Genomic DNA, 26,233 nt, shown 5'->3' with positions numbered 1-26,233 from the left:
GCATTTGACGTGCTACAACGGGCGTCGCAAGCTTAATAAAATGCGTTTTCTAGTCCTAGTCAATGTCTTTTTTCATTCGGCTTACATTCGAGTAAACTTTTTTAATTTTATACCCCTGTCACACGGCCAGTTTCAATCACCCTCGAGTCGAGGGTCTTCGAGATTCTCAATCGCCATCGAACTCGCCGCTGCTACACGGCAAATCTCAATGGCCATTGAAATGGTTCTCGTGTCTCACTCTACGCTTGTGCGGCGCCACAATCGCTACTTTAGATTTTACAAAAATAACAAAAATATTTGATAAATGTATACGAAATGCTTAAATACACGCATACGCGCATGTCGTTTAAAATCCTTTTAATTGGGCGTACGCGAGGGACAGATGCAGACACTGCTGTAGCCATTCTAATACAAGATGAGCCAAAACCAAGCCAGTCCTAATGCGTCGGAGCGCTGCTTCGTCAGGCTTAAGACCGGGAAAATCGCCATGATATCTGAAAAACAAGAGCTATTTTTCTCTTGAAACTTTATGCGAGAGTAAGAATGGGCAAATCGAAGGCGAATACAACAGCTTAGAACACGATATTGCTTTGAGGGATTAGCGACGAAGCTGTTATCGCTGTGAAGCGGGCGGGCAGGGTGCCGCCATGTTGTCAACGTTAAGTACGCAAGCAACGCAAAGACTGCAACGCAAAATTAATGCGCTTAATGCACTTAAAACCAGTCTAATAAAATTTTAAAATAATTTTGCAGTCTGCTTACATTAAATTTTATGCGAATAATGTTTGTTCATGTTTTTGCACCGTGAATGTGTCGTGTACGAAAGTGCGCTTGGCGCCGCTCGGAGCAACGCTAGCAACCTTGGGCAGCGCTCGAAGGCCCTCGAAATCTTGATGGAGTTCTGCGCTACTCCGTTGACTCGATAGGCTATTGACTCGATCGCCATTGAAACTGCCCGTGTGGCAGCGCTCGATCGCCTTTGAGTCGATAGACTATCGGTTCGAGGGCCCTCGAAATGCCCGTGTGACAGGGGTATTATTTTCTGACTTTATGAATTTCGGGGGTCGGCCTAGATTCGAGTAAATACGGTAGACCCCTCTGGTGTTCCTAGCTCTGATTCATTTGTTACCTTTCCGATAGACCATAATCCCAGCACAGCGTTCGCCTTCAGTGTAGATACAGAACACATGTATTACTCCTTGCCACATAACTGGCTGCTGTCTTCCGTAAAATCTTGCATCACGGAGGATAATGATGAAATGGAGTTTGTGAATGATTCAAGTGCTTCTTTAGAAGGTTTCTTGCAACTTTTGACTATGTACCTGCGTTCAACAATTGTAGGATGAGGAGATAAGATATATCTACAGAAGTCAGGAATTTGCATCGAGTCGCCTGTGGCACCCATTTTGAGTAGTATTTTTTTGAGCGAAGTAGAACACGTTCTCTGCCAGAGCTTGGAAGGTTTACACAAAAGCATCTTTCGTTATGTCGATGATTTTTTTATCTTAGTAGATAATGCGGGGCTCAATAACAGCATGGTGAACATTGAAAACCTTCAAAGAGCATGGATCTGGTCTCAAATTTACCCTAGAGATTCCTAAAGACAATGACTTACAGTTTCTAGATCTCAAGCTGCACTTCAGTTCTGGGCATGTTTGCTGGCAGTATTGCTCTAGTCAAAAAAACTACTGCTCAACTATAGCTCTGACATTTCTAAACTAGTGAAAAACGGAATAGCTGTTTCTTGTCTCAAATCGATCCTAGCAAAATCCTGCCTGCATGTTCTATGCGACAACTTCAATGCCCAAGTTTCTAGATTGATAAAAGCAGGCTATCCTAGCAATGGCATCTCCCAGTCCTGTATGAAGTTAATAAAGTGGGTCAAAGGCCATTCATCCCCCACTGAAACGAACTCGAAGAAGAACGCTGCCATTCCTTACATTCATTGCTTATCTCATGAGTTAAGACATGTTGCAAAAAGATATGATGTCCGAGTAGCCCTATCTGCCCCCCTGAGATTAGGAAGACTTTGTACTATTGTGCAAAAAAAAGGCAGAAAGTGTTGATAGTAGGTCCTGTTCCTGCAAAGTGAAGCATAGAGTGAAATCTGTGCGATGTGAAACTGGTGTGGTGTATAAAACTCCATTCCTCTGAGGATTAGCGTACATAGACCCAACTGGGCAGTGTGTGAACATTCGCCTTAGAGAGCACAAAGATGATTGTTTGTCAGGAGTGAGTGAACATCTCTGAGAATGCAACAATTGCCATCCTCTCTTTGAGGCCACACAGGTCTTGTATCGTCATCAGGTGATGGAAGCATTCCACATAGCCTCGCATGAAAACTGCGAGAGCAAGCCTTCACTCTCGCCACCTAAGAAGGAAAATAGTCTATCTGCACAAGATTCTAGTTTTTCGTCTTCTTTTTTAACCTTGATATATTAACTATGTTTTTTGTCGCTGCCTTTGGTATTGTTTTTGTGTTTAAGAGTTTGTTTCATTCCAAATAAACCAGTTGTGAAAAAGGTGCTTGTCCTGTGGTCTTCTTTCTGTGTGTCGCGAATTGGTAGCGCGTCCCCGACTTTCGAAGTGGAATGCTATCGCGTGCAGGTTCAAACAAGAAGACAAAGAGATCAAACAAAACAAAACGAAGCCGTATTTATAATTTAAATGAAAAGGGGCCAATAAGAAACGCACACGCTAACAAGAAAATCACACACTCAACACGCGTACAACACTGCAGAATAAAGGAAACAGTTCCTCAGATGTAGAGCGTCCCATGTAAAGACGGGGGGAAAGCAGGCGGGGTGAAAGCGGGTCGATGTAGTGCGATGCATCACTGGCGATGTGTTGAAGGAAGTGGCAGAAGGGAGCCAGGTGGTGGTAGGAGCGGAGAAGAACAAAGGGAGACACCGGTGGACTCACGCCAGCAGCCCGAAAAACTTGGCAGCAGCAGAAAAGCCGTAGTCAGGTCTCGTCTACGGCGTCACAAAACGCCGGAGGCTTCAAGTAGGCTATCCAAGAGTGCCTTTAGACAGCAAAGACCCTCAGTCCATTGGCTGCCACCTCAACACTTGCAGAGAACGCAGTAGGCTTGTGTCGGTGATCCAAGCAAGGTCACGGCAGCACGGACCCAACGTCCGACCGCTGCCACCTCCACACTTGAATGACCCAATCTCCGCTGTGCTGTACGTCTTTCTTAACACCTCGGTTTTCTGACACGTCAGCTCTCTGCTCCTCGTGCTCGCCACGCTCTTTGTCGCCGTTTCCTCGCACACCCCCTTCGCACGCACACATGCGCCACACGCGCAGCGCTCCGCTGTCCGACGCACCTCTGTCGACGCAATGCGTTTGAAAATCCACAATGACTTGGTGTGCACCTCACATATGCCGCCCCCCCTTAGAAAAAGTTTTTCGCAGAAAAAACTGCCGTCGGTGCACACAACACTGTGTCTACGTTTTGTTTGCGCCCCATCTGCATCATGAGAAAAGATCTCTTTTTCTCTTCATCTGTTTTGAATTTCTTACCCGCACAGCTGTTGCAACCGCTGTGCATCCTTGGCATGTTTCGCAAACTCCGTCAGTCACGCTCTCTCGGGCGAAAAAAAAAAGAAAATTGGTTTTTAAGGAAACGAAATGGCGCAGTAATTGTCTAACATCTGGATGGACAGCCAAACTGCACCATAAGGGAAGGGAGGAAGGTGCGAGTGAAAGAAGAATGACAGAAAGAGGTGCCATAGCGGAGAGCTCCGGAATAATTTCGACCGCCTGGGGACCTTTAATAGGCACTGACATTGAACAGCACACAGGCGCCTTTTGAGTTTTGTCTCGCTGTCGCCTGCTTTGCAGCGCCGGTCACAGACACTTTGGCGCCGTGTTCCTTTACGTGTTAGTGATTCCGGTACTGCGACAGCTACGGTGGTGTTTGGTTTTGTGCTCGTGACCTTCGAAATTGCAGAGTGCAGCGAGACCTGCACGGATGCATTGGGAACCGCTACCTGCGCTCACTTTCTCGGGGGCCATCGCTCATTTCAGCACCGTGGATCATGAACTACGATTTAGTCACTGCTGTTGACGAAGCAGTCATTGTGTTTGGTCCACAGAAGAGTCGGCACATCGTGGGAACCGATTAAGCAGTCGTATGTTAACTGAATTCTATTGGTGTTGTATATATTAGCATGGACAGCGAAGGGCCATTGCGTGATAGTGTGATTTACTTTCCCGTGTTTAATAAACACTGAACAATTTTTGTTGCAATTACAGTTAAACTTCGATTTATTGAAATCGGCAAAATCGGCAGTTTATTTTATAATACTGAAATTTCGCTACACTGAAATTCGTCTCCTAGCATGTTAAGAAACCGCCAAAAACGCGCGGCGAATAACTCCGGGGAGAAACCTTTATTTGCGATTAAAGTGGTCGTTTATTTCTGCCCTTTCTTCCCCAGCAGCACCGGCGTTATGTGCGTCTTGCTTATACTGTGAGCTCGTGAGCCGCCTCAGCACGTCTGTTGTGCCGACCACCTCTTGGGTGACGGGGACGAGGCACCAGTCTTGAGTTTAGTTTTGCTGTCATCATCATCTTCTAAGTGCGCCGAACACATTGCTGCGACCTCGTGGCCATTTACGCTGACCTCACGGCAGACCACGCCGTACGCTCCCCCTATCCCTTCTTTCTCCGTGTCGCGAGAAGTGTCCTCCAATCACCAACCAGCAAAACAGGCCCATTCTGCTCCTCGTGTTTTCCGCCGCACGTCTTTTTGCGCCCTTGCACATCATGAGTGAGAAGTGATGCTGTCGGGTGTGAAGGGCGCGATGGGCTTCACAGCTGACTGGAGTTTCAACGGTACTGATCTTTCCAGTCCTTTTACCAAATTTTGGGCATGTGTGAATGCAATAAACGTGGTGTGCTGCCTTTCAGCACAGGCGATAAGTCGCATTTGGCACTGATTTTGGTTCAGATAACAAGAGCTGCGGGTGGCGTCTGTGTTCCTGTCCTGTCCTTTGTGTGTTCTTGTCGCCGTTTTCTTGCGCCGTTGTATTCCATTTACGATGTCTATGCACCAACAAACTCAAACGAAAGTCTTGCTGCTTCAAATTAAGCCAACACCACCAACACACCGCCCCCTTCTGTACCTAAGCCAAATCAACATGCCTACATGCCCTAGTCGGTAGCGTGCCTTGCAGGCACCCCAAGGGTCATGGTTTCAAATCCAGACTAAAATTTATGGACATTTTTCTTCACATAAAATTACCACATATACTCGTGTAAAAGCCGCCCTCGAGTACAGTCCGCACCCCCCACTTTCGGCCGCAATAATTTGAAAAAAAAATTAATAAAATGCACCAGAAAACACACCTAATACCACGAAGTGCAACACGATCGTGCCAGTTAGTTTTTTCTACAGAGCATGATAAATATGTAATGCATAAACCTAGTAGGAATACAGCTGTCCTGAAAAATAGGGCACTGTGGAATTACAATAGGTATGAAGTGGTAAGAGGGATCTGGAAAGGTGTGATGGTTCCTAGCCTGACTTTCGGTAATGCGGTCCTGTGCATGAGGCCAGGTGTTAAAGCAAGGTTATAAATCAAACAACATGGCGTAGGGAGGCTAGCTTTGGGAGCACATGGCAGTACACCAAATCAGGGGGGGTACAGGGTGATATGGGATGGGCGTCGTTCGAGAGCAGAGAAGCTAGCAGTAAGATAGCATTTGAGGAGCGATTGAGAAATATGGGGAAAAGCAGTGGGCTAGGAAAGTTTTCAGATACCTACCTGTACAGTACTCACGGATTGAAATAGGACATTCGGAGCGCTAGCCTTGCAGTGCCACGCAGGCATGTGGTAAACCACAGGCCGGCTCATTGGCTACTGGAAGGAACAATTCTGCTTTGTAGATGTTCTCCCTCTCGCGCCATACCACAATGCACCACCTTGGTTCCATGAGCGTCTACGGGCGGCGCTCCATGAAGCGACGGCCACGCGCTCCGAATGTCCTATTTCAATCCGTGAGTACTGTACATAAGGAATGTTGACACGAAACGGAGAAAGTGAACTAGAAAATTGACAAGCAAATATCTGGACAGCAGTAGGGGGGCAAGTCAGCAATTATCGGTTAAAAAAAAGGTTAAAGGAACAGAGAGAACAGAGAGAGCTCTGTAGAAAACAGGGCTGCTGACGAAATCGGCACTCGGAACATACAGGATATTTAAGCAGGAAATTGCCAAGAAAATATCTATGATAATTGTAGGGGAAGCTCGTTGTTGTTTGAGGCCAGGACGGGAGTTTTGCGGACTAAGACATGTAGAGTCACGTACCACGAGATAGACACGTTGTGCGTTGCGTGCGGAGAGGAAGAGGAAACGGCTGAACACTTGATACTTTTCTGTAAAGGGCTTCACCCTAGAGTGGAAAGCAGTGGGGCTGATATATCCAAGGCTTTGGGGTTTAAGGACAGTGAAGGGAAGTAAGTAGATTTTAAGCGGTTAGAAGTAACCAAGCGAAGGTTATCTGATTGGTGGCTAAAATCAAGACGAATAAAATTTCATAAGTCATGGCTAGGTGGCTTGAGCCACCGCCCGATTTAAAGGGTTCAGCCTTATCCATCCCGTCCGTCCGTCCATCCATCCCACCGCATTCATTATCGTCATTGTGCAACACGATGTTTCCATGGCCATCCGTCGATACATCCATCCATCCACCCACCCCATCGCATTCATTACCATCATTGTGCAACACGACGTTTCCCTGCCCGCCCGCCCGCCCGCTCGCCCGTCCGTCCACTAAATGTACCCCTATCTGTGCAGGTTGGTGATGAAAAGTATGGTTTTCGTAGTAATAACCCTTGTATAATAGTGCTGCCATGTCCACACGAGTTTTTGCATTTTGTGTATGACTGTTTTTCGATGGCACTCCTTTTACTCAAGCTGCCTGGAGACATTGAATCCAATCCCGGCCCTGTTACTGAAAAAAATGATCAATAAACTAATTAGCACACAGAAAGAAATACTGTCCAAAATCTAAGAAATTCAGCAAAACCAAACATCGTCTGAGGCACGCATTCTTGAAATCCAAACCAGGCTTCAGACTATTGAAAACAAATTGCAGAGCCTTGACAAAACACACAAAAGGCTTGACAACTTAGAAACTGCTGCAGAAGGTCATGGCACGACCATGAATAGTATCTCCAGGCAGCTTGACGATTTAGAAAATTGGTCCCGTCGCAACAGCCTCATAATTAGAGGTGTAAAAGAGAAAGGGCGTGAATCTGAAGAGATTTTGCTGAAGAAGGTAAGTGACGATATATTCGGGGAAAAACTTGGACACAAACTAAATACTATCGAAAAAATTCATAGACTAGGAAAGAAAACGTCGGGCAAGGATTGTCCTGTTATCCTGAAGCTAAATGATTTTAGAGATAAGATGAAAATTATGCAGAACTGCCACAAGCTCAAAGTTAATCAAATAAGCATATCAGAGGTCTATTCTAAAAGAGTTGTTGATATCCGCAAAAAGCTGTGGAATTCGTCAGATGTGGAGAGGAGCAACGGCGAAAAAGTTAAATTACTTTTTGATAAGATTAAATTGGCGACGACCTTTACGTTTGTGATGAAGTAACCGGTCAGGGAGTGAAGTATCATACCGCAGCAGAAAACGAGCATGTGTGACTCAATAATTCTCCCAACACATGCTTTAAGGCGATGAATATAAACGCCAGAAGCATTGTAAACAAAGCAACCGCCATGGAAAGCATCCAAATACACATACAAATACAAAGCTCCAAACTCCTCTGTAGACATGCTTGCTAGCTTAAGAAATTTCATGGACACGAATTTAAAACAGGATGACACAAACCTACTTTTAGGTGATTTTAATTTGCCCACAATTGACTGGAATACACTCTCCTTTAGTGCAACAGATATGCCTAGCTGTGAAGAACTAAATGAGCTTGCAATTTGTTATAACCCAACTCAAGTTGTAGAAGGTTGCAACAGAGTTTGCAAAACAACATAATCACTTCTAAAGATAAAGAAGGAGAAATTCCCGGGCATCGTGTATAGGATTCCCTGCGCTGATTGTGAGCATGTCTACATTGGTGAAACAGGCGATTTGCAGAAAAGATTGAAGCAGCACCACAATTGATGTCAAGAACAAGCGCGTGGCAACCAATGCACTGGCTGAACATGCTGTCTCTGAGGGCCATGACATCGACTGGGATGGCAGAAAGATAATCGGAAAAGAAAAGAGCAAGACCACAAGGCAAGACCTGGAATCTTTTTATATTCAGACGACGGCAAACACGCTTAATCGCAACGAAGGCAATCTACCCCCGATATACTCCCGCTGCTTACGTCATATCATCAAAACCTATATAACCTACCTTCATTCTTTTCTTTCACTGTGAACAAGGCCCCCGCAAGCCGGCGCCAAAACGTCATTTTTTAAACGATTGGTCGGCGCTTGAAGAATTTCCGCCTTGACCTAGTCTTTGTATCCTCAGAACTGCTACCGTACCTTTGTACCTGTGAACCATTATGAAGGTATATCTCATCACAAAATGGTAATAATGGCTTTAGATATGGTGCCAGATCATTGGCATAGTAAACGTAAGGCGTTTCGAAACTTCGCAGCCGCTGACGATGTTCATGTGTTGGAACAGCTCGAGAGTTGATTTGATGATTTTATGCATCTTGCTGATAGTGGTGCTGCAGTTGACAAACTATGGGCTTACTTTTCAAACACGGTGGAACAATGTATTAAGCACTTTATTCCCAAGTGTTTAAAATGTACAAGGAAGAAGAATCCCTGGATAGCAAGAGAAATCATACATATAAAACGGAAATTAAAACAAAAACGGAGGGCAAATCGGTTTAAGTCTGTTCCTGGTGAAAGCAGTGTCATCAGTAAAATGAGTAAGGAATTCTAGCGTCTTGTCAAGGTGGCTAAGGACAAGTTCTACAACGCAACACTGAAAAAATTTGTAATTGAGGCACCTAACAAATTTCGGCACTATGCTATTCCTGCGAAGCCTCGAAGTAACGGAGATAAAAAATAACACAGAAAGAGCTGTAAACCTTAACTCGTTTTTTTCATCCGTCTTCACTTCTGACAACAGCTTGTCACCAAAAGTAGCAGATGCGCCTGGCTGCCCTCCAGTTCAAGACTTGGAAATCACAGAGCAAGGAGTGCTTAAACTTGCTGCTGCAATTGTCTGTAAAGAAAAGCCCGGGCCCTGATGGAATCCCCAACAAATTCCTGTTCAGATATGCAGAGTGGGTTGCCAAATACCTCACAAAAATTTTTCAAATATCTATTACCACAGGTTCTTTCCCGTCCGTTTGGAAATATGCCAAAGTTAATCCGATCCACAACAGTAGTTCTACATCGGTTGTGAATAACTTCCGACCAATTTCTCTCCTTTGTACATGTTCTAAGCTGCTTGAACATATTGTATTTAAACACCTTATGGCGTATCTTGAAAATAATAACATACTTCATCCTTCTCAACATGGGTGTCGCAAAGGCCTTTCTACAATTACCCAGCTCACAGAAACCGTTCACGATCTTTCCGAAGGAATAAACTGCCATGATCAAACTGACATATTATTCTTGGACGTTTCAAGAGCATTCGATAGGATATTCCATCCAAAGTTGCTGCTAAAGATTAATGCTATATTCAGGTACTCCAAAATAACAAACTGGTTTTCTTCCTACCTCTCCTCTCGTGAACAGTTTGTACACCTCGAAGGTTATCAATCGTCTTCTTCCCCGGTGGTTTCAGGTGTTTCACAGGGAAGTGTCTTGGGCGCCCTTTTATTCCTGGTTTTCATAAATAATCTCCCAAAATCTATCACAGCTCCAATCAAACTGTTCGCTGATGATTGTGTGGTATACGAAACAATTAAGACCCCAACTGATCAAGAAGAACTGAACGCTAATCTGCATGCAATAGCAAATTGGTGCGCTAAGTGCTAAATGGTGCTTAACTCTGACAAATCCGTAATTATGTCTATTACTAGCAAAAAAAAATATAATGGTATACCCTTACTCCATTGTAGGTAAACCAGTTAATAGAGTACATCAACATAAGTATCTCGGCTTAACCTTCACTTCTGACCTATACTGGAATACACACTTAAATAATGTATGCTCCAAGGCACACAAAACAATTTGGGTACTAAGACACAATATCCATAATTCAACTCGCGATGTAAAAACACTCACTTATAACACCCCCGTAAAACGTGTAATTGAATATGGCAGAAATTGTATGGGATCCGTACACCGCGTCTAACAAAATAAAAATTGAAAAGTTCAGAAACTCGCTTCCTGTTTCATCTTCAATAAATATCGCCGAATTGATTCACCAACCGAATTATGTAAATTAGCAAACCTTAAAAGCCTAGAATACTGCACAAAGGTAGGTAGGCTGAAGTTTCTTTACCTCTTAATTCATGGCCACTTTAATATCAACACGTCACACTATTTTCCAATTCCCCCTAATGAGACATCACGACATCGCCATAACATGTACACTCCTGTGCCGCGTTCTTATAATGATTGTTTTAAGTACGGCTTTTTTCCTCATGTTATTAAAGAATGGTACACGCTGCCTGATTCCACTGTAAATATTACTTCCCTCGATGCCTTTCTGAAATGCCTGAAATCATACCTGGACCATAATACACCAATATAATAGTTCTGCCTCAGCACATGCATTTTTTTTTAATCTACGGTTTCATTTTTCTTTTATGTCTCTTGTGTCTATGTTGTAGTTGTGAATTGTACCTTGTTTTGAATGTGTATTTATTAGATTTTCCACTCCTGTAATAGCCTGAGAAAGGATGGCAGTATGAATAAAGGAATGAATGAATAGGTTTCGATGTAGCGAAATTTCAGCGCAACGAAGTAAAGAGCAGATTCTACCAACTTCGTTACATCAAGGTTTAACTATATACCAAATGTACTCGCAAATTGGAGACACCTTTTTTCCTCCCAAGAATCTATTGAAATCTCAGGCTCGTGTGTTATGTACAAGGACAAACAAGCCAAAAAGCAAAGTTGCAAAACTGCACATGTGCACTGCGATGTTGTCACATATATTAAGGAGCCTAAATTAAATTTTAAAGGAAACTGGTGTGAAGAAGACGACCTGAATTAACCGAAGAATAAAGAAGAGGAAGAAGAAGCATTCGGTGACGTGGAGAGAGATGATTGGTGGAGAAGAATTCGGCGAGGTGGAGAAAAATGATTGGTGGAGAAGAGAAGAAGACGATGACAAGGCTTATGTGGACTAACACCGAGGCTATAAAAGGGCGAGTGAGAGCGAGGCACGGGGGGGGGGGGGGGAACAGCAGAGAAGCGGAGGCTCCGGCGGGTCAGGGACACTTTGGCTGGAAGAGAGCGACGCCGGCTACTGCTCCGGTGAGCTCGCATTCTAAGACATCGCATCGTGGACCTCCTGCCGTGCTTGAGCCCGTTCCGGGGAGTCAACAGAGGACGCTACCACCTGCTACGGCCAGGGGTGTCTGCAGCGCTGTTGCCGCCCATCCGGGTGGTGCCCCTAACGCCAACAACACTGACATCATCTCCACGGGCGCTTGGGCCGGGAGCTTATACGACGCAGCCAGCGACGCCAGCCCGAGCACGTCGAACACCGCCAGCAACGCCAGCCCAAGCACGGCGAACGCCGCCTCGACGCCGCCTCGACGCCGTCTACTGGATCCATACAACGCCGCAGCCACACCGAACCAACCGTGAGCACGAACGCCGACCGATAATAGTAGAACACTAGTAGTAGACGCTAGTAGCAGTGTGCCCGGATCGTGTGTATTTATAGTCTTTGTGTTTTGTGTTAGTTTTATTAGTTTTGTGTTCAAGTGTGTGTGCCACATAGGGTGTATTAAATGTGGGTTTGTGTGCGTACACCCGTCGCCTAGTCCATTCTTTCGGTCCGAGTGTTCTCCGGAGAGATCCGTGACAAAGATAAGTGGTGAGCCTGCCAGGATACATTTCCTTTTTTGCTTTGTCTCGGATTTTTCCGATCTCTCGACGGCAGAAAGTATGGACTTGGCAAAAACCTTAGAGCTGACGCTCAAGCTAGGGTTAAGCAAGGAAGAGGCGATGCGTCTCTGTGACGAGGAGAAAGAAGAGGCAAAAAGACACAGACAGGAAAGGGCGCAAGCACGCGCAGACGCTCGCGAAGCAGAAGAGCGCGAGGTGAAAAGAGCTCGCGAGGCGGAAGAGCGAGAAGAGAAAAGAGCTCGTGATGCAGAAGAGCGCGAGGCGAAAAGAGCTCGCGAGGCAGAAGAGCGAGAAGCTAGAAGAGCCCGCGAGGCAGAAGAACAGGAGAAAAGAAGGATAGAATGGGAGAAGAAGTTTATTTTGTGGAAACAGGCGCATGTTGCGGGAGGATATGAGGAGATCACGGACAATGATCAGCGTTCCTTAGCGGGTACAGAATCTCCTAGACCGGCCAGAGTTTGCCCAAGGAAGCTGATGGCTCCTTTTGATGACAAGAGAGATGATTTGGATGCATATCTGCAACGATTCTAGCGGGTAGCTTTGGGGCAAGGCTGGGAGCGCAGCGAATGGGCCACGGCATTAAGCATGTGTTTAGTTGGAGAGGCGCTGAATGTACTTGGAAGGATGCCCGCTGCTGATTCCATGCACTACGAGAAAGTCAAAAAGGCACTCATCCAAAGATTCAGGCTTACGGCAGAGGGTTTTTGTGAGAGATTTCGCACCGCGAAACCTGAGGATTTGGAAACCGCTAAGCAGTTTTCCTGCAGGCTGACCAACTATTTTGACAGGTGGCTTGATATGTCAGACACAGAAAAGAGTTTTGAAGGGGTGCGTGACAAGCTGGTCACAGAGCAATTTTTAGCGTGTTGTAGCTCAAAGCTGGCGCTATTCCTGAAGGAAAGAAAGTTGTGTTCATTAGAAGAGTTCGCCGACACTGCATACCAATTCCTCGAGGCTCAAGGGCTAAGAAATTTGAGTAAGGCAAAGGAGGAAACCCAAAAGGTCCTAGAGACAGATGCGGCAAAACCAAGAGCTTATGGCGGTGCGTCTAAGGCGCCAGTAAGGTGTTTTCTCTGCGGCAAGGTGGGACACCGTGCAGCTGACTGTCGAACTAGTAGTGCTGCCCAAAAAACACAGGTTGTTTGTCAAGGTAGTAAGAGGAGGGGTCATACTCTGGAGGAGTGCCGATACAGAACGCAGGACCGAGCTGCATGCGTTGTCGACTCTAGGGTAGAACTTGTCACGCCACCCGAAGTTCCACAGCTGAAAGGAGAGCAAACGCCGGTGGAAAATGAGGCAGTGAGTGGAACACCCAAGTCGAAAGCAGCAATGCCAGTGGTGGTTGGGCAAATAGGGGACCGTCCTATATTGGTGCTTAGAGACAGCGGAGCCAACACAGTCTTGGTTCGTAGAAGCCTGGTGAAGGACGAGGATCTTACAGCGGAAGCGTCGGCCGTCACTCTTGTAGATAGCACAGTAAGGTACCTTCCTGAAGCCAGGATCCTAGTGTCCACACCATATTATACTGGACAGGTTGTGGCAAAATGCGTAGACCAACCCATTTACGATCTCATCTTGGGAAACATTACGGGTGCAAGAAGTGTCGAAGACCCCGATCCCGAGTGGAGGATGCTCGGCGTTGAGGAACATCCAAAGGAGGAAAGGCCCGTGACAGCTCAGACGGGTGCAGTAAGTTTTTCGTCGGCAGTGGAGACAAGAGCTCAAGCGACAGCCCGAGCAACGCAGCGTCCGCTCTCTGCTCCTGTTACGATGTGCCTGAGCGTAACACCGGGCGAAATTGCAATTAGGCAAAAGGAAGACCCGAGCTTGAAGGCTTGCTTCGAAAGAGTCGGGGAAAGAGTGAAAAGAAAGAAGAGTCGGACGTCATTCGAGTATCAATTTGTAAATGGTCTTCTGCACAGGGAATGCCTGTTTAGTTCAGGAAGGTGGGTCCAACAGCTGGTGTTACCAAGAGGTATGCGAGAGACCGTGCTACGCTTAGGACATGACGCCATTATGGCCAGACACCAGGGTGTTCAAAAAACGGTGCCTAGGATCACCGAGGAGTTCTTTTGGCCGGGTGTTCAGAGTGACGTTAAGCGCTTTGTTCGCTCATGTGACGTGTGCCAGCGCACAGTTCCGAAGGGAAGAGTTGGTCCCGTACCTCTGGGCAAGATGCCAGCCATCGACCTACCGTTTCAGCGAGTTGCAATTGACATTGTGGGGCCAATCTCTCCAGTATCCGCCAAAGGCAATAGATATGTGCTTACTCTGGTTGATGTGGCCACTCGTTATCCTGACGCTATTCCACTGAGAACTATTGACAGTATCCAAGTGGCGGAGGGTCTTGTGGAAATGTTTTCGCGCTATGGGTTCCCGAGGGAAATTTTGAGTGACCGGGGCTCGAACTTCACATCGGAGCTAATGAAGGAGGTTAACCGCCTTTTGTCAGTAAGACAGTTACTGATGACGCCTTACCATCCCATGTGTAATGGGCTTGTAGAGCGTTTCAACGGCACCCTCAAAAACATGATCAAGAAAATGTGCCAGGAGAGACCTACTGATTGGGATAGATATCTCCCAGCTCTTTTATTCGCTTACCGCGAAGTACCGCAAACGAGTCTTGGTCTCTCGCCTTTCGAGATGTTATATGGGAGAACCGTTAGAAGTCCACTTGCAATACTCAAGGAGCTGTGGGCTAATAAAGAGATTGCATCTGATCTCAAGACAACATACACATACGTTCTTGAGTTGCAGGACAGGTTGAAGGAAACATGCAGGCTTGCACATCAAGGCCTGGAAAAGGCGCGTGAACGCCGTAAGGGTTATTATGAAAAGAAAGCCATTAACAGAAATCTGAATCCGGGCGACAGGGTTCTTGTGTTGCTACCCATGGATCATGATAAGTTAATGATGCAATGGAAGGGCCTGTACCTTGTGACGCGGAAGAAAAAGGACATGGATTATGAGGTAGTGATAGATGGAACTAAGAGGGTTTTCCATGTTAATATGTTGAAGAAATATGAAGAACGCGGTCCCGTATGGCGGTACGCCCCCAGGGCAACCTTTTCGGTAGTGGCCGAGGATACAGGTGATGCTGCCGAGGTGTCCACGTTCAGTGGGAAGAAAAACGCAGGAGGGAATGAAGTACTTGAGAAGCCCAATTTGAATGCAAACAGAGGATTACAGCTCTACTCCAAATCAAAGGGGAGACGTTTTGGGATGGGCCAAGCCAAATTGAGGTCATATGTCACAAATGAGACTTGTATAGAGATAGAGCTAACTGGTCAGCTCTGGGTGTCTCTGGGATATATCATGTTGTTGCTGTGTTAATGTGTCTCTGGGATTTACCTTGTTGTTGTTGTTGCTATTGTTGGTGTTATGTGATCATACAAGGGAGCGTGTTGTGGAGATGAACATGTTTATTAAGGACTCTGTATGGACAACGGCAGTGGTGTGTTAGTGTTCTGAAAACGCAGTTTGGTGTGCTGTGTTAGTGGTGTGCACGTTGTGTGTGATGGACATCTTCGGTGTGTTGTGTGCCGAGTCCAGAATCGTCACAGAAGATAGTCGGTTGGCTGGATGGCTTGAAGATGAGGATGACGTGAGCAGTTTTTCATGGAAAAACTCTTGAGAGAGGCGGCTCTTGTCACATATATTAAGGAGCCTAAATTAAATTTTAAAGGAAAAAGGTGTGAAGAAGACGACGAAGCATTCGGCGAGGTGGAGAAAGATGATTGGTGGAGAAGAGAAGAAGACGATGACAAGGCTACGTGGACTAACACCGAGGCTATAAAAGGGCGAGTGAGAGCGAGGCATTGGGGGGAACAGCAGAGAAGCGGGGGCTACGGCGTGTCAGGGACACTTTGGCTGGAAGAGAGCGACGCCGGCTACTGCTCCGGTGAGCTCACGTTCTATGACATCGCATCGTGGACTTCCTGCCGTGCCTGAGCCCGTTCCAAGGAGTCAACAGAGGGCGCTACCACCTGCTACGGCCAGGCGTGTCTCCAGCGCTGTTGCCACCCATCCGGGTGGTGCCCCCAACGCCAACAATTCCGGCATCATTTCCACGGGCGCTTGGGCCGGGAGCTTGTACGACGCAGCCAGCGACGCCAGCCCGAGCACGTCGAACACCACCAGCGACACCAGCCCAAGCACGGCGAACGCCGCATCAACGCCGCCTACTGGATCCATACAACGCCGCAGCCACACCGAACCAACCGTGAGCATGAACGCCGACCACGAATAGTAGAACGCTTGTAGTAGACGCTGGTAGTAGTGTGCCCGGGTCGTGTGTATTTATAGCCTTTGTGTGTTGTGTTAGTTTTGTGTTCTAGTGTGTGTGTCGCGTAGGGTGTATTAAATGTGCGTTTGTGTGGGTACACCCGTCGCCTAGTCCATTCTTTCGGTCCGAGTGTTCTCCGGAGAGATTCGTGACAATGTACCCAAGAAGCCTATGACTGGCTTGACAGAGGGGTACATCCCTGAATACTGATAAAGCAACGGTAACAGCGCACGGATGGAGTGTCAACAACAACAAAAGGACTATTGGACATAGCTACAGATTCCCTTGTAAGTCATAACAGGTCAGGATGCTAAAAAATTCATAACGATGAACAAAACATAACGGTGAACAAAACAAAACTGTTTTATGCTGTCTCTGATATAAACACTTGTGCTATGCCACAAGGTGCCGTCTTGTCTAATGCTACTGGTCCTGCTGTTACCATTACAGTGCATAGATTACATGAAGCAGTATCATTTTGCAGATGCATTTGGTACGACTCCCCTTTTAAATGATAAAAACTTATCTGCTACCTGAACACATGACGCTCACCGGTGTTACTCTAATCAGTGGCAACTCCCTGATATTTTGCCATCCCCCAGGGTGGGCGCCCCTTCTCCAAAGTGCATTCAGAGCTGAAAAAGAATAGTTTCCTCCTTACAGCACAGTGTCAGCTAGGCCCTCGTGTCTGGCTGAGGCCACATCCAGCATTCCACTCTGGGTCTGAACTTCGGGCACCGCAACTTCCACCCGGCTGGCTGCTTCGGGGCTCTGCAACGAACGAAGAGTGCAAACTCGTGTTCGACAAGTGCAGAACTTACAGAACAAACGAGGACCGTATCACAAGAAAAACCACCGAAGCACAGGGGATTGCAGCTCTGGGTGACCTCTGCTTAGACCCCCTTCCCTTGCCTTATTGGGCAAGGAACTTGCATACTTAGTAGGGTGGGCAGAAGGTGCCTGGCATCCATTTCTCTTCTTGCTAGTGCACTGTACCATTTCCAGCTGTCACACATCAAGCCACACACATTTACAGGTAAATTTCCACAATAAACGTAGTTGAAATTCAGTGCCATGTGTGTCCTCTTGTTTCTTTGTCGGCTTTGTTTGCACTGTTTTAACGAAATAGAAACAATCAAATAGGCTGCACTTGTACCCCTGTAAGAAGCTCCTGCTCTCACAAAGTGGCCACACGAACCAAACAGCTCTGAACTTTGACATGTCAAGAAGCAGCACTGTGGACACTAAAGGTGGCAGAAGTATGCATGCAGCAAATAGGACTGGTCTTCAAAAGGAAGATGCTTCCAAAGGGCACTCTTCCTGCTCGTACCTACATTCAGGAGAAAGGGTGGATGTGAGCGCAACTGATGGGAAACTGGCTGAAGACAGTCTGGGGATAGCGACCGGGGGCTTTTCTTCTGCTTTCACTGCTTGGTGTGGACAAAAATGATGGTGAATTTTTAAGGCACAAGGGCACCTGTGGCTAAAAAGCGCTATGGCACAAGGTATTTTCGACTACTCAAGGTGCGGTCGAAGACTCAATTCCCAAGCATTTCACACCAATAAAGCCAGGCACTAGGCCGGCGGAAAGCTTGTACCCACTGTATCACTGGGAGGTATCCAGTGGCACTGAGAATCGAAGTCCGTGCCTCCCGCATACGAGGTACAGTCGGGCCCGCTTATAACGACCGCAGTTATAATGAACGCTTGCTTACTACGAACCGGTGCAGTGCTACGATCAAAATATGACTAAAGCAATGGGACTGCTTCTCAGATACAAAAAGAACCGTGGCTGCGTAACTCAGTTAGAGCACACGAGGAGATCCTGTAAACTCGGCCCCAAAGTCAAAAAGTAAAAAAAACTTGTGCTCCGGGTAAGGGCCGCGACGGAAGAGCATCTCAGGGCCTCTGTGGGCGCACCAACAAAATGGCACAGCTCCCCAAATGCTGCCGTTGAAAACATATGCCTTCAAAGGCGAAAGACACTGGTCATCGGCAAGGCTCGTGCACTCCGGTGCTTCAGAAGCTAGGTTTTCGTACGCACAGGCCGAACACAAAGACCTCGATAAGCGTGACTTCTTGTTTCCATGCGAAGAGCGTGCTACCAGGCATAAGTTCGAATGGCGCGATGGGTTTTGCACCCAATTTGCCCTCCCTCCCTCACCCCCATTAATGCGGCGCAGAATGATGTGCGCTCACCTTGAACCGCCTGAACAACACCTTTGCGCCCTGCCAGAATGCTGCCTCCCCACAGCAGCCCTTGTGGACTCACCTGTGGTGCAGGCAGTGGTGGTGGCTGCTGGGGAGGATGCAGCAGCTGCAACAGCAATGGTCCGCCCTGCTGCTCCAAGCCGAGCCGGCTGCACAGTTCCTCTCGACTCAGTGGCTCCACCTGCAGGAGAAATGACTGCTCCTCAACAAAACAACATGAAGCGCCAATGACAGCACACAGGTGCAGTTATTATAGTCAAAAGAATTTCTACTGAACCTGGGAATTTCAAAACATTGCCCAAAAATGCGACCTACAAGTGCATGCACATGCTACACATTTATGGCGCAACTCCAGTTCATGACACATCCAGCATACTATAATATGCATCACAGGGCCCAATACTAAACTACACACTGCTTCTGAGAGCTCAGCCCAGGCTGTCTAAACTTTTGATTCGCCAGTGCTTGCTCCAAAAGGTGCAGGTGCCACTCCAACAGGCTGCAATTGATCCCGAGGAGAGATGCTCTCTGGTCTGCGGTGCAGTTTCAAGCTCATCGTGGAGATTAAAAAAAAACGGGAGGCCTTCTTTACCACATTCTTAAAGAAGAAAATGATATGCAATGCTATGGTGTCTACAATGAATGTCAAATGTTCGTCTCGCAATTTTTCCGCCAAAACCTCAGTTAAAACTGGCTCCATTGCCCACCCATGCATTCGTCATCGCCATCTAGAATGTTCCAGGACTTTCCATTGGATTTTCATATGAAATTATACTAATGCAACCCACTGATTCGCCTTATTCCGTCACGCGATGTTGATGACGTCACAAGCCTCTGAAAGAATCAGGGAATTTTGTGACAAAGAAGCGAGAAATTTTTTGTAAGGCAGCAACCTAAATGTTATCACATTACTAATGAAAGGCCACTTTCATTTGCACCGCAAACAACACTGCTGCACAACTGCACTCGCTCTTAGAATCCCATAGGCAACACTAGTACACTGTTGCCTCTGGCAGTCAGAAGAAACCACCAGAGATGCACACTGGTCTTAGATAGATAGATAGAAGCAGTAGAAAAGGTTGCCATCGAGCGTATACATAGGTTGGGGAAACCCGCAGCAGACAAAACTCGACCGGCAATAATGAAGTTACTTGACAACAGACAAAAAGTTGCAATCCTAAGTCAAGGATTCAAACTCAAAACAACAGACTATTTAATTGGTGAAGACTTCTCTAAAAGAATACGAAACATACGGAAGAAACTTTGGGATAGTGCAAAATCAAATCGCGAAAAAAAGGAGAAAGTATTCCTTCGTTATGACAAGCTTTATATCAACAAACGTGCATATATTTGGGATGAAGAAAAGAACGAGAAAGTACCGATGCAAAAAAACGACCCAGAAACAAGCCGCCGAATAACCCGTCAAATTGCACAAGCTGCACTATAAAAAAATTGAGATTGATAAATGTAAATGCCTGCAGTGTCCTAAATAAAACGGAAGACTTAGAAAGCCTTCGAGCCGACTACGATCCCGATATTGTGGCCATCATGGAAACATGGCTATCACCTGCTATATTCGATCATGAGATTGCCCCGCCAAACTACACAATCATCCGGAAAGACCGGCCTTCACGAAGTGGAGGCGTGGCCTTAGTGATAAACAATGCTCTTCACTTTGTCCTTCTTCCCGAGGTGGACAACACTGAAGCAGTTTTCTGCAAATTATTGTGCGATGGGATGTCGGTCATAACTGGTTGCGTTTATCGAAGCCCTTCCTCTATGACAGTGCATGTCTTTCAGCAATTCAACAATATATGCAGCGTCAGGTCCATCAATCCAGGATTATTCTAGCGGGAGGCTTTAACCTTGCCGATATAGACTTGCCCACAATGCACTGCACATCAGAAGCTTCAGAAGCGCTAATAGACATAATGCTAAATTTTAATCTTCATCAACTTGTCACTAGTCCTACTCGCATTCAAGGCTCAGCAAAAGATATCCTCCACCTCATATTTCTTAGTGACCATTTTCCTATAAGTGAAGCAAAAATGGAAATTATTGAAGGGATAGCTGACCACAGTATACCTATGTGCATACTCCAGCTTGATCATTCCATTACTAGCCCGTCTACGGTAAAAAGTTTTTTCAACTTTCATAGGGCAGATGACACCAGCATACTAACTCATCTGTCGCATGAATTCAATTCCTTCTTGGAAAAAGCTTCTGAAGAATCTACTGACGTAAATACTTTATGGCTACATTTTAAAAGCATCGTCCTGCACTGTGTAAAAAATTTCATCCCAATGATAAAGAAAAAGAAAAAAGAGCAGCTTAAGAATCCATGGATCACACGTGAAGTCATTCATGCTAAACGGCGCGTAAAACGGCTTCGTAGGGTTAACAAGATCAGCCCAAAATTATCCACAACTTTGAAGTTAAAGTCTGCGGTAACGCAGTTCAAGCAAAAACTAAAGGATTCGAAACAATACTACTACACTGTCACTTTACCTAGCTTCTTGAGGAACAGCCCACAAAGATTCTCGAAACATCTGCGCAGTACCCAGCCAACGACAACCAAACTAACCAAAGACGAGAAAAGTACAACGGCTAATCAATACAACAATTTCTTCCAGTCAGTCTTCACGAAGGACAACGGTTCACTTCCCCCTCTCCCGCCACCCCGTGCCTCGGTGCTTGATCCCTTAACAATAACAGACCCCGGAATTCACAATCTTCTCCTCAACATTGACCCTAAAGAAGCAAACGGTCCCGATGAAATTCCAAATGAATTCCTAAAAAAAAATACGCTGAGTGGTGCAGTAGATATCTAGGACATATTTTTCGCAAGTCACTATCAACTGCTAATCTGCCACATGGTTGGAAAAAGGCTAAAATAGTGCCGATCCACAAGACAGGAGACAAAAATAATGTTGCTAATTTCAGACCTTTATCGCTCACCAGCACTTCATGCAAAATACTAGAGCATATCATTTTAAAACACATAACAGTCTTTCTAGAACACGAAAATATACTCTCGCCCCACTAGCATGGTTTTCGATCAGGCTTATCAACCATCACTCAACTAACAGAGGTAGTTCATGACCTTGCTTTTTGTGTTAATAATCGTTCTCAAATTGACATGATTTTACTTGATTTTTCTAAAGCCTTTGATTGCATAAGTCACGCCAAGCTCATCACAAAACTGGAACAAGCTATTGGGAAGGGAGAAGTTTCCGCTTGGATTACAGATTTTTTAACAAACCGGTCTCAGCTTGTTTTGTTCGATGATACGCCATCTGATATCGTACCTGTCATATCTGGAGTACCACAAGGCTCAGTTCTTGGGCCACTGCTATTTATCATATTTATTAACGATATTACCAATAATATAGGGTGCAAAATTAAACTCTTTGCTGATGACTGTGTGATATATAAAGAAATTAACAGCCATGACGACCATCTTGCTCTTTCTGGTTCTCTTAACCCGCTAGCCGAGTGATGCTTCGAGTGGCAAATGTCTATTAATGTAAATAAATCAGTGTCAATGTAAATAAATCAGTGTCAATGATGATAACAAGAAAAAAACAGCCCTCTCACTTCACCTATACCATTAATAACATGCCACTTTCGAAGGTCGATCAACATAAATACTTAGGCATAACATTTACATCAAAGCTCAAATGGGAAACACACATAACAAATATTACAGCTACTGCACTGCGAAAGCTGTTTAGTCTAAAAAGACGCCTAAAGCTCGCTCCAATGAATATTAAGCTTCTGGCGTACAAAACATTTGTGAGACCCATTTTAGAATACGCTAACACAGTTTGGTTTCCTTACACAGCAACTAACATAGCTAAACTTGAAGGCGTACAAAGAAAAGCCGTAAGGTTCAAGGTTCATTCGCAGCAAATACCGTCCTACTGACTCACCCTCGCGTCTCTTAGCCTGTTCAGGCCTTAACACACACTATCGACGAGAGCAAAACAAGCTCGACATAAGTTCCTTTTTCAAATTCTGCATCGTCAGTATAAAATGGATACCACCCAGTACATTTCATATTCACAAGCTAGAAAAACACGGCATCAACACGAGCATACGCTAACTGAGTATTCTTTCTCTAACGACACATTCAGGTACTCATTTTTTCCTCGCGTGATCAGAGAATGGAATGAACTTAGCTCCTCATTAACAATGACAAATTCATTATCCGGGTTTGTCTCACAGTTAGAGTTAATCACAAATGATTATTGAGATCTTCAAATGTTTGTTCCCGATTCTATTTTAATTAGCACTCTCAATAAGCAGAATTGAAATGCAGTTGCTTCTTTAAACTTTCCCGTTTTTGCTTATGACTATGACGTGCACCGCTGTTGTCATTATATATGACGTTGTTTTCTAATGTATGCTTCTATTACCTTGTCGATTGTATTTTGACGAATTATGTCGTTTCTCCGTGATTTGTGTCATTCACACGTATACTTGTACGCGTACAAGAAATCATTGTTCATGCCCTTCTGCTAGGCTCTCGGCTGAGAGCGGCAGTATTGTAAAATAAATACATAAAATAATAAGAGGGGGAGGGAAAGGCAGGGATGTTAACCAGAAAGGGGTTCCGGTTGGCTACCCTGCACTGGGGAAGAGGAATTAGGGGACTAAAAAGAGGAAGAGAGGAGGAGAAAAAGGGATAACACACACACACGCACAACACTGTCACAATTTGTCACTCAATTCGGTCGCTCTTAACACTGGTCTTAACTGGGAACAAAATATCCAGCACACACGACAAGCAATGAAGGTGCATTTTTTTTTAGTGATCGTTGTAGCACGAGAGTCCAACTTTCGTCTCAAAAAGTACACTGCTACAGGCTTCATTTGTGCCCTGCACACTCTGAAGACTTTTGCTCCCAGCAGTAGTGTGCCACTTTCAACAATTTGTCAACACCTTCCAAGACACATTGCCATGCACTTTGTATTTGCTATGTTTTTCCTCACACCTGATAGCATGACGTTTTGTTCTTGTGCAGCAAGCTTTCGTGTTGTAATCGTTGGTTTCACGCCAGCAAAGCTGCTGCCAGCGCACCCCCCCGTATTGGACTGATATCGCATTCCCCCCCCTCTCCACTGCCAGTGCCCTCTCAGCATGCGAGAGTATTGAAGCACCTTTCGCATGAATAAACACATTGTTCACGGCCAACCATCGTCCCTACTGCTGCACAGTTTGCACGGGCTTTACTACACTTTTTATTTTCAGAGTAGTTCAAGCATGGATGTCCACAAGCTTACCTTAGCCCACCACCACCATGGGTGGTGGAGAGCCTAAACAAACAATTCCTTCTGGTTCAAACTGACTACCTAACACAATGCTTTGTATCGGCAAACTCGGGCTTGATTCTCATATGGCTGACTTTCCCAACAAGTTGGCTTCGGCTTGCCAGCATGCCAGCCAATCACGAGAGCTAAAGGTAACTGGTTCAGAAAGGAAATCACGCGAGAATCGGGCCACATTATTGTCCGCACTGCACTTTTCCAGTCACTTACCTAGTGTACAGTCACAGACAAATCTGTTACCTGAAGTCGCAACCTGCATGTCAAGACAATGCATGCATGCAAGAAAACAGCCCCAGACGCTCTCTCACTGCCATCTAACGGAGGCTCTCTTTCACGCTCTCTTCAAATGCCTGTACAACACGGATAAGGGCCAAGTATTTCCATCAAGTGTACCACAAATAGATTAGCACCAACCCCCTGTCCAAACCTTTGGGCACACAGGCAGATCGCAGCTCAAGACCAGTAAGTAGAGGAGGCTACAATGCACTTTTTATGTGAGACAAGCCCACCTCCGAAGCATATGTGTGAGCATGCAGCCAGCTATTCCGTTTTAAACATCTCTGAGGCAGGCACAGGCACTGCTCATGGAACTAACAAAACAACCAAACAGGCCACCACAAAGGTGGACGAGTCAATACAATAGGTCAGTATCATTGCTATTGCCAATCTTGAAAGACGATGAGTTCCACATATGCAGTCAGTTTGGTTTATGGAGGTTTAACGTCCTAAAGCGACTCAGGCTATGAGGAACCCCGTCGTGAAGGGCTGCAGAAATTTCGACCGCCTGGGGTTCTTTAACGTGCATTCACAACACACAGTACCCGGGCCTCTAGAATTTTGCCTCCATCGAAATTGGGCAGCCACAGCCGGGATCGAACCTGCGTCTTTCAGGTCAGCAGCTGAGTGCTATGGACCTCCTTCACCCCGCAACGTCACGAAGATGCGGTGGCGCTGATGTTAGCAGCGACTTTCGCATGGTAGGCAAAACAGGTTCCGCTTGCCCGTGCCTACCGCAGCTGCCGCAGTTAGCGGCGGCTGCTTCAAGCCTGTGCACTGCAGAAGCAGCATATATTGACCAGCTGCGTCACTGCTGGATCCGCGTAGTAGCATAAAAAATATTAAATTAGCCTCGATACGTTTCTCGCGCATAAATGCCGCATTCGGAAACTGGCTAACAGGCATTGGGCCACGGTAGTAAAGCGCGAAGTCTGGGAGTCGATAGGCACTGCCACTCAATGCACTTAATAGCATGCAAGTTACTGCGTTCATTCACCTGAACTTCAGGATAGTAGGCTGATAATTGCTCAAGGAAAAAAAGACATAAGTAGCTGCACACATACTTATCACCTTGAGCCGGGGTGCACGGGGTGCCGACAGGTTCACTCGCCCCCAAGGAATGCGTTTTTTTGTTAATAGCACACGATGTTTTAATGGCGCGTTTTGTGACATTTAATATTTACTTGAAACTGTTTCTTGATATGACGACGTAATTATTTCATTCGAGTAGAAAGAAGTCTGGTAAGTTGTGTCAATCTTGCGCGGTCGCGTTGGTGTGCTTAGAATAGCGTACCTTAAGTGTGCTAAACGCCATATGCTTTTTCATTGTATCATGCATGTGTCATGTTTCATGAGGTAATACATGATCGCGAAGCTTGTTTGGAAAGAAGCAGCCGCAGGCGTGCTACTAACAGACACGTGGCGAGATTGAGAGGGGACACGGCATGAAAACTGTTTTCGTTATTCATGCATGCGGTATGTAACTAAACTTGGTGCAAATATGAAATTCCTATGCTAGTTTCAGTCACTCCTTTTATTTATAGCCATACCTGGTGCAGTTCTGGGCAATTATAATTAACACCGTCGTCAAGTCCCCCCAAGGTCTCAAATAATTGAGTAGATAGTGCGCAGTTTTTTTATGCCAGCATGTACATAAAGCCCTGTTCTGTATGATGACGCGATTAGTTCTTTTTCTATATGATCAGTACTTATGCATGCATAGTTACATGAAAACGTTTCTTACAAAAAATAACTAACACAATACTGCACGTGTAGGGCAAAAAATCGAGATTTATTATGCTCCTCAACGTCTCAGGAATAGTTTGCGACAAATGGAAGCATTTGATTTTCATGCGAATTACGAAGGTGAGAGATCCAGTCGCAGAAAATGTGAGAGGTCAGAAAACGAACCTTAAAGTTTATTCCCTCGTTTATGGCATCTTCACTTTCGCTTTGGTCAAAGAAATGCGGCACTGAAATCAAAGAAATTACCTCACAATTTTTGACGACCACACTTCTAAAAAGCGTAATTTATAAATTTGTATTCAATATTTTGCTATAATTTTCAGTCACGAAACTAGACTTCAGGGCTAGGAAAGAAAATAAT

The 26,233-nt window shown here is 45.7% G+C and overlaps 1 protein-coding gene across 1 annotated transcript in view; it reads right to left on the bottom strand.

The window, feature by feature from the left end:
* LOC144096680 (uncharacterized) overlaps positions 1-26,233 on the bottom strand; it is an 81,273-nt gene that overhangs the window by 21,137 nt on the left and 33,903 nt on the right. The window contains exons 3-4 of the mRNA XM_077629517.1: positions 18,581-18,700; positions 16,970-17,079 (exon numbers count right to left, since the gene is read on the bottom strand). Coding sequence (XP_077485643.1) covers positions 16,970-17,079; positions 18,581-18,700 — 230 coding nt within the window. The remainder of the gene's footprint in view (positions 1-16,969; positions 17,080-18,580; positions 18,701-26,233) is intronic.

Source organism: Amblyomma americanum, chromosome 7 (assembly GCF_052857255.1).
Source record: "Amblyomma americanum isolate KBUSLIRL-KWMA chromosome 7, ASM5285725v1, whole genome shotgun sequence".
NCBI lineage: Eukaryota > Metazoa > Arthropoda > Arachnida > Ixodida > Ixodidae > Amblyomma > Amblyomma americanum.
The sequence above is the reverse complement of the archived record's forward strand: the minus strand, read 5'-3'. Positions and strand labels throughout refer to the sequence as shown.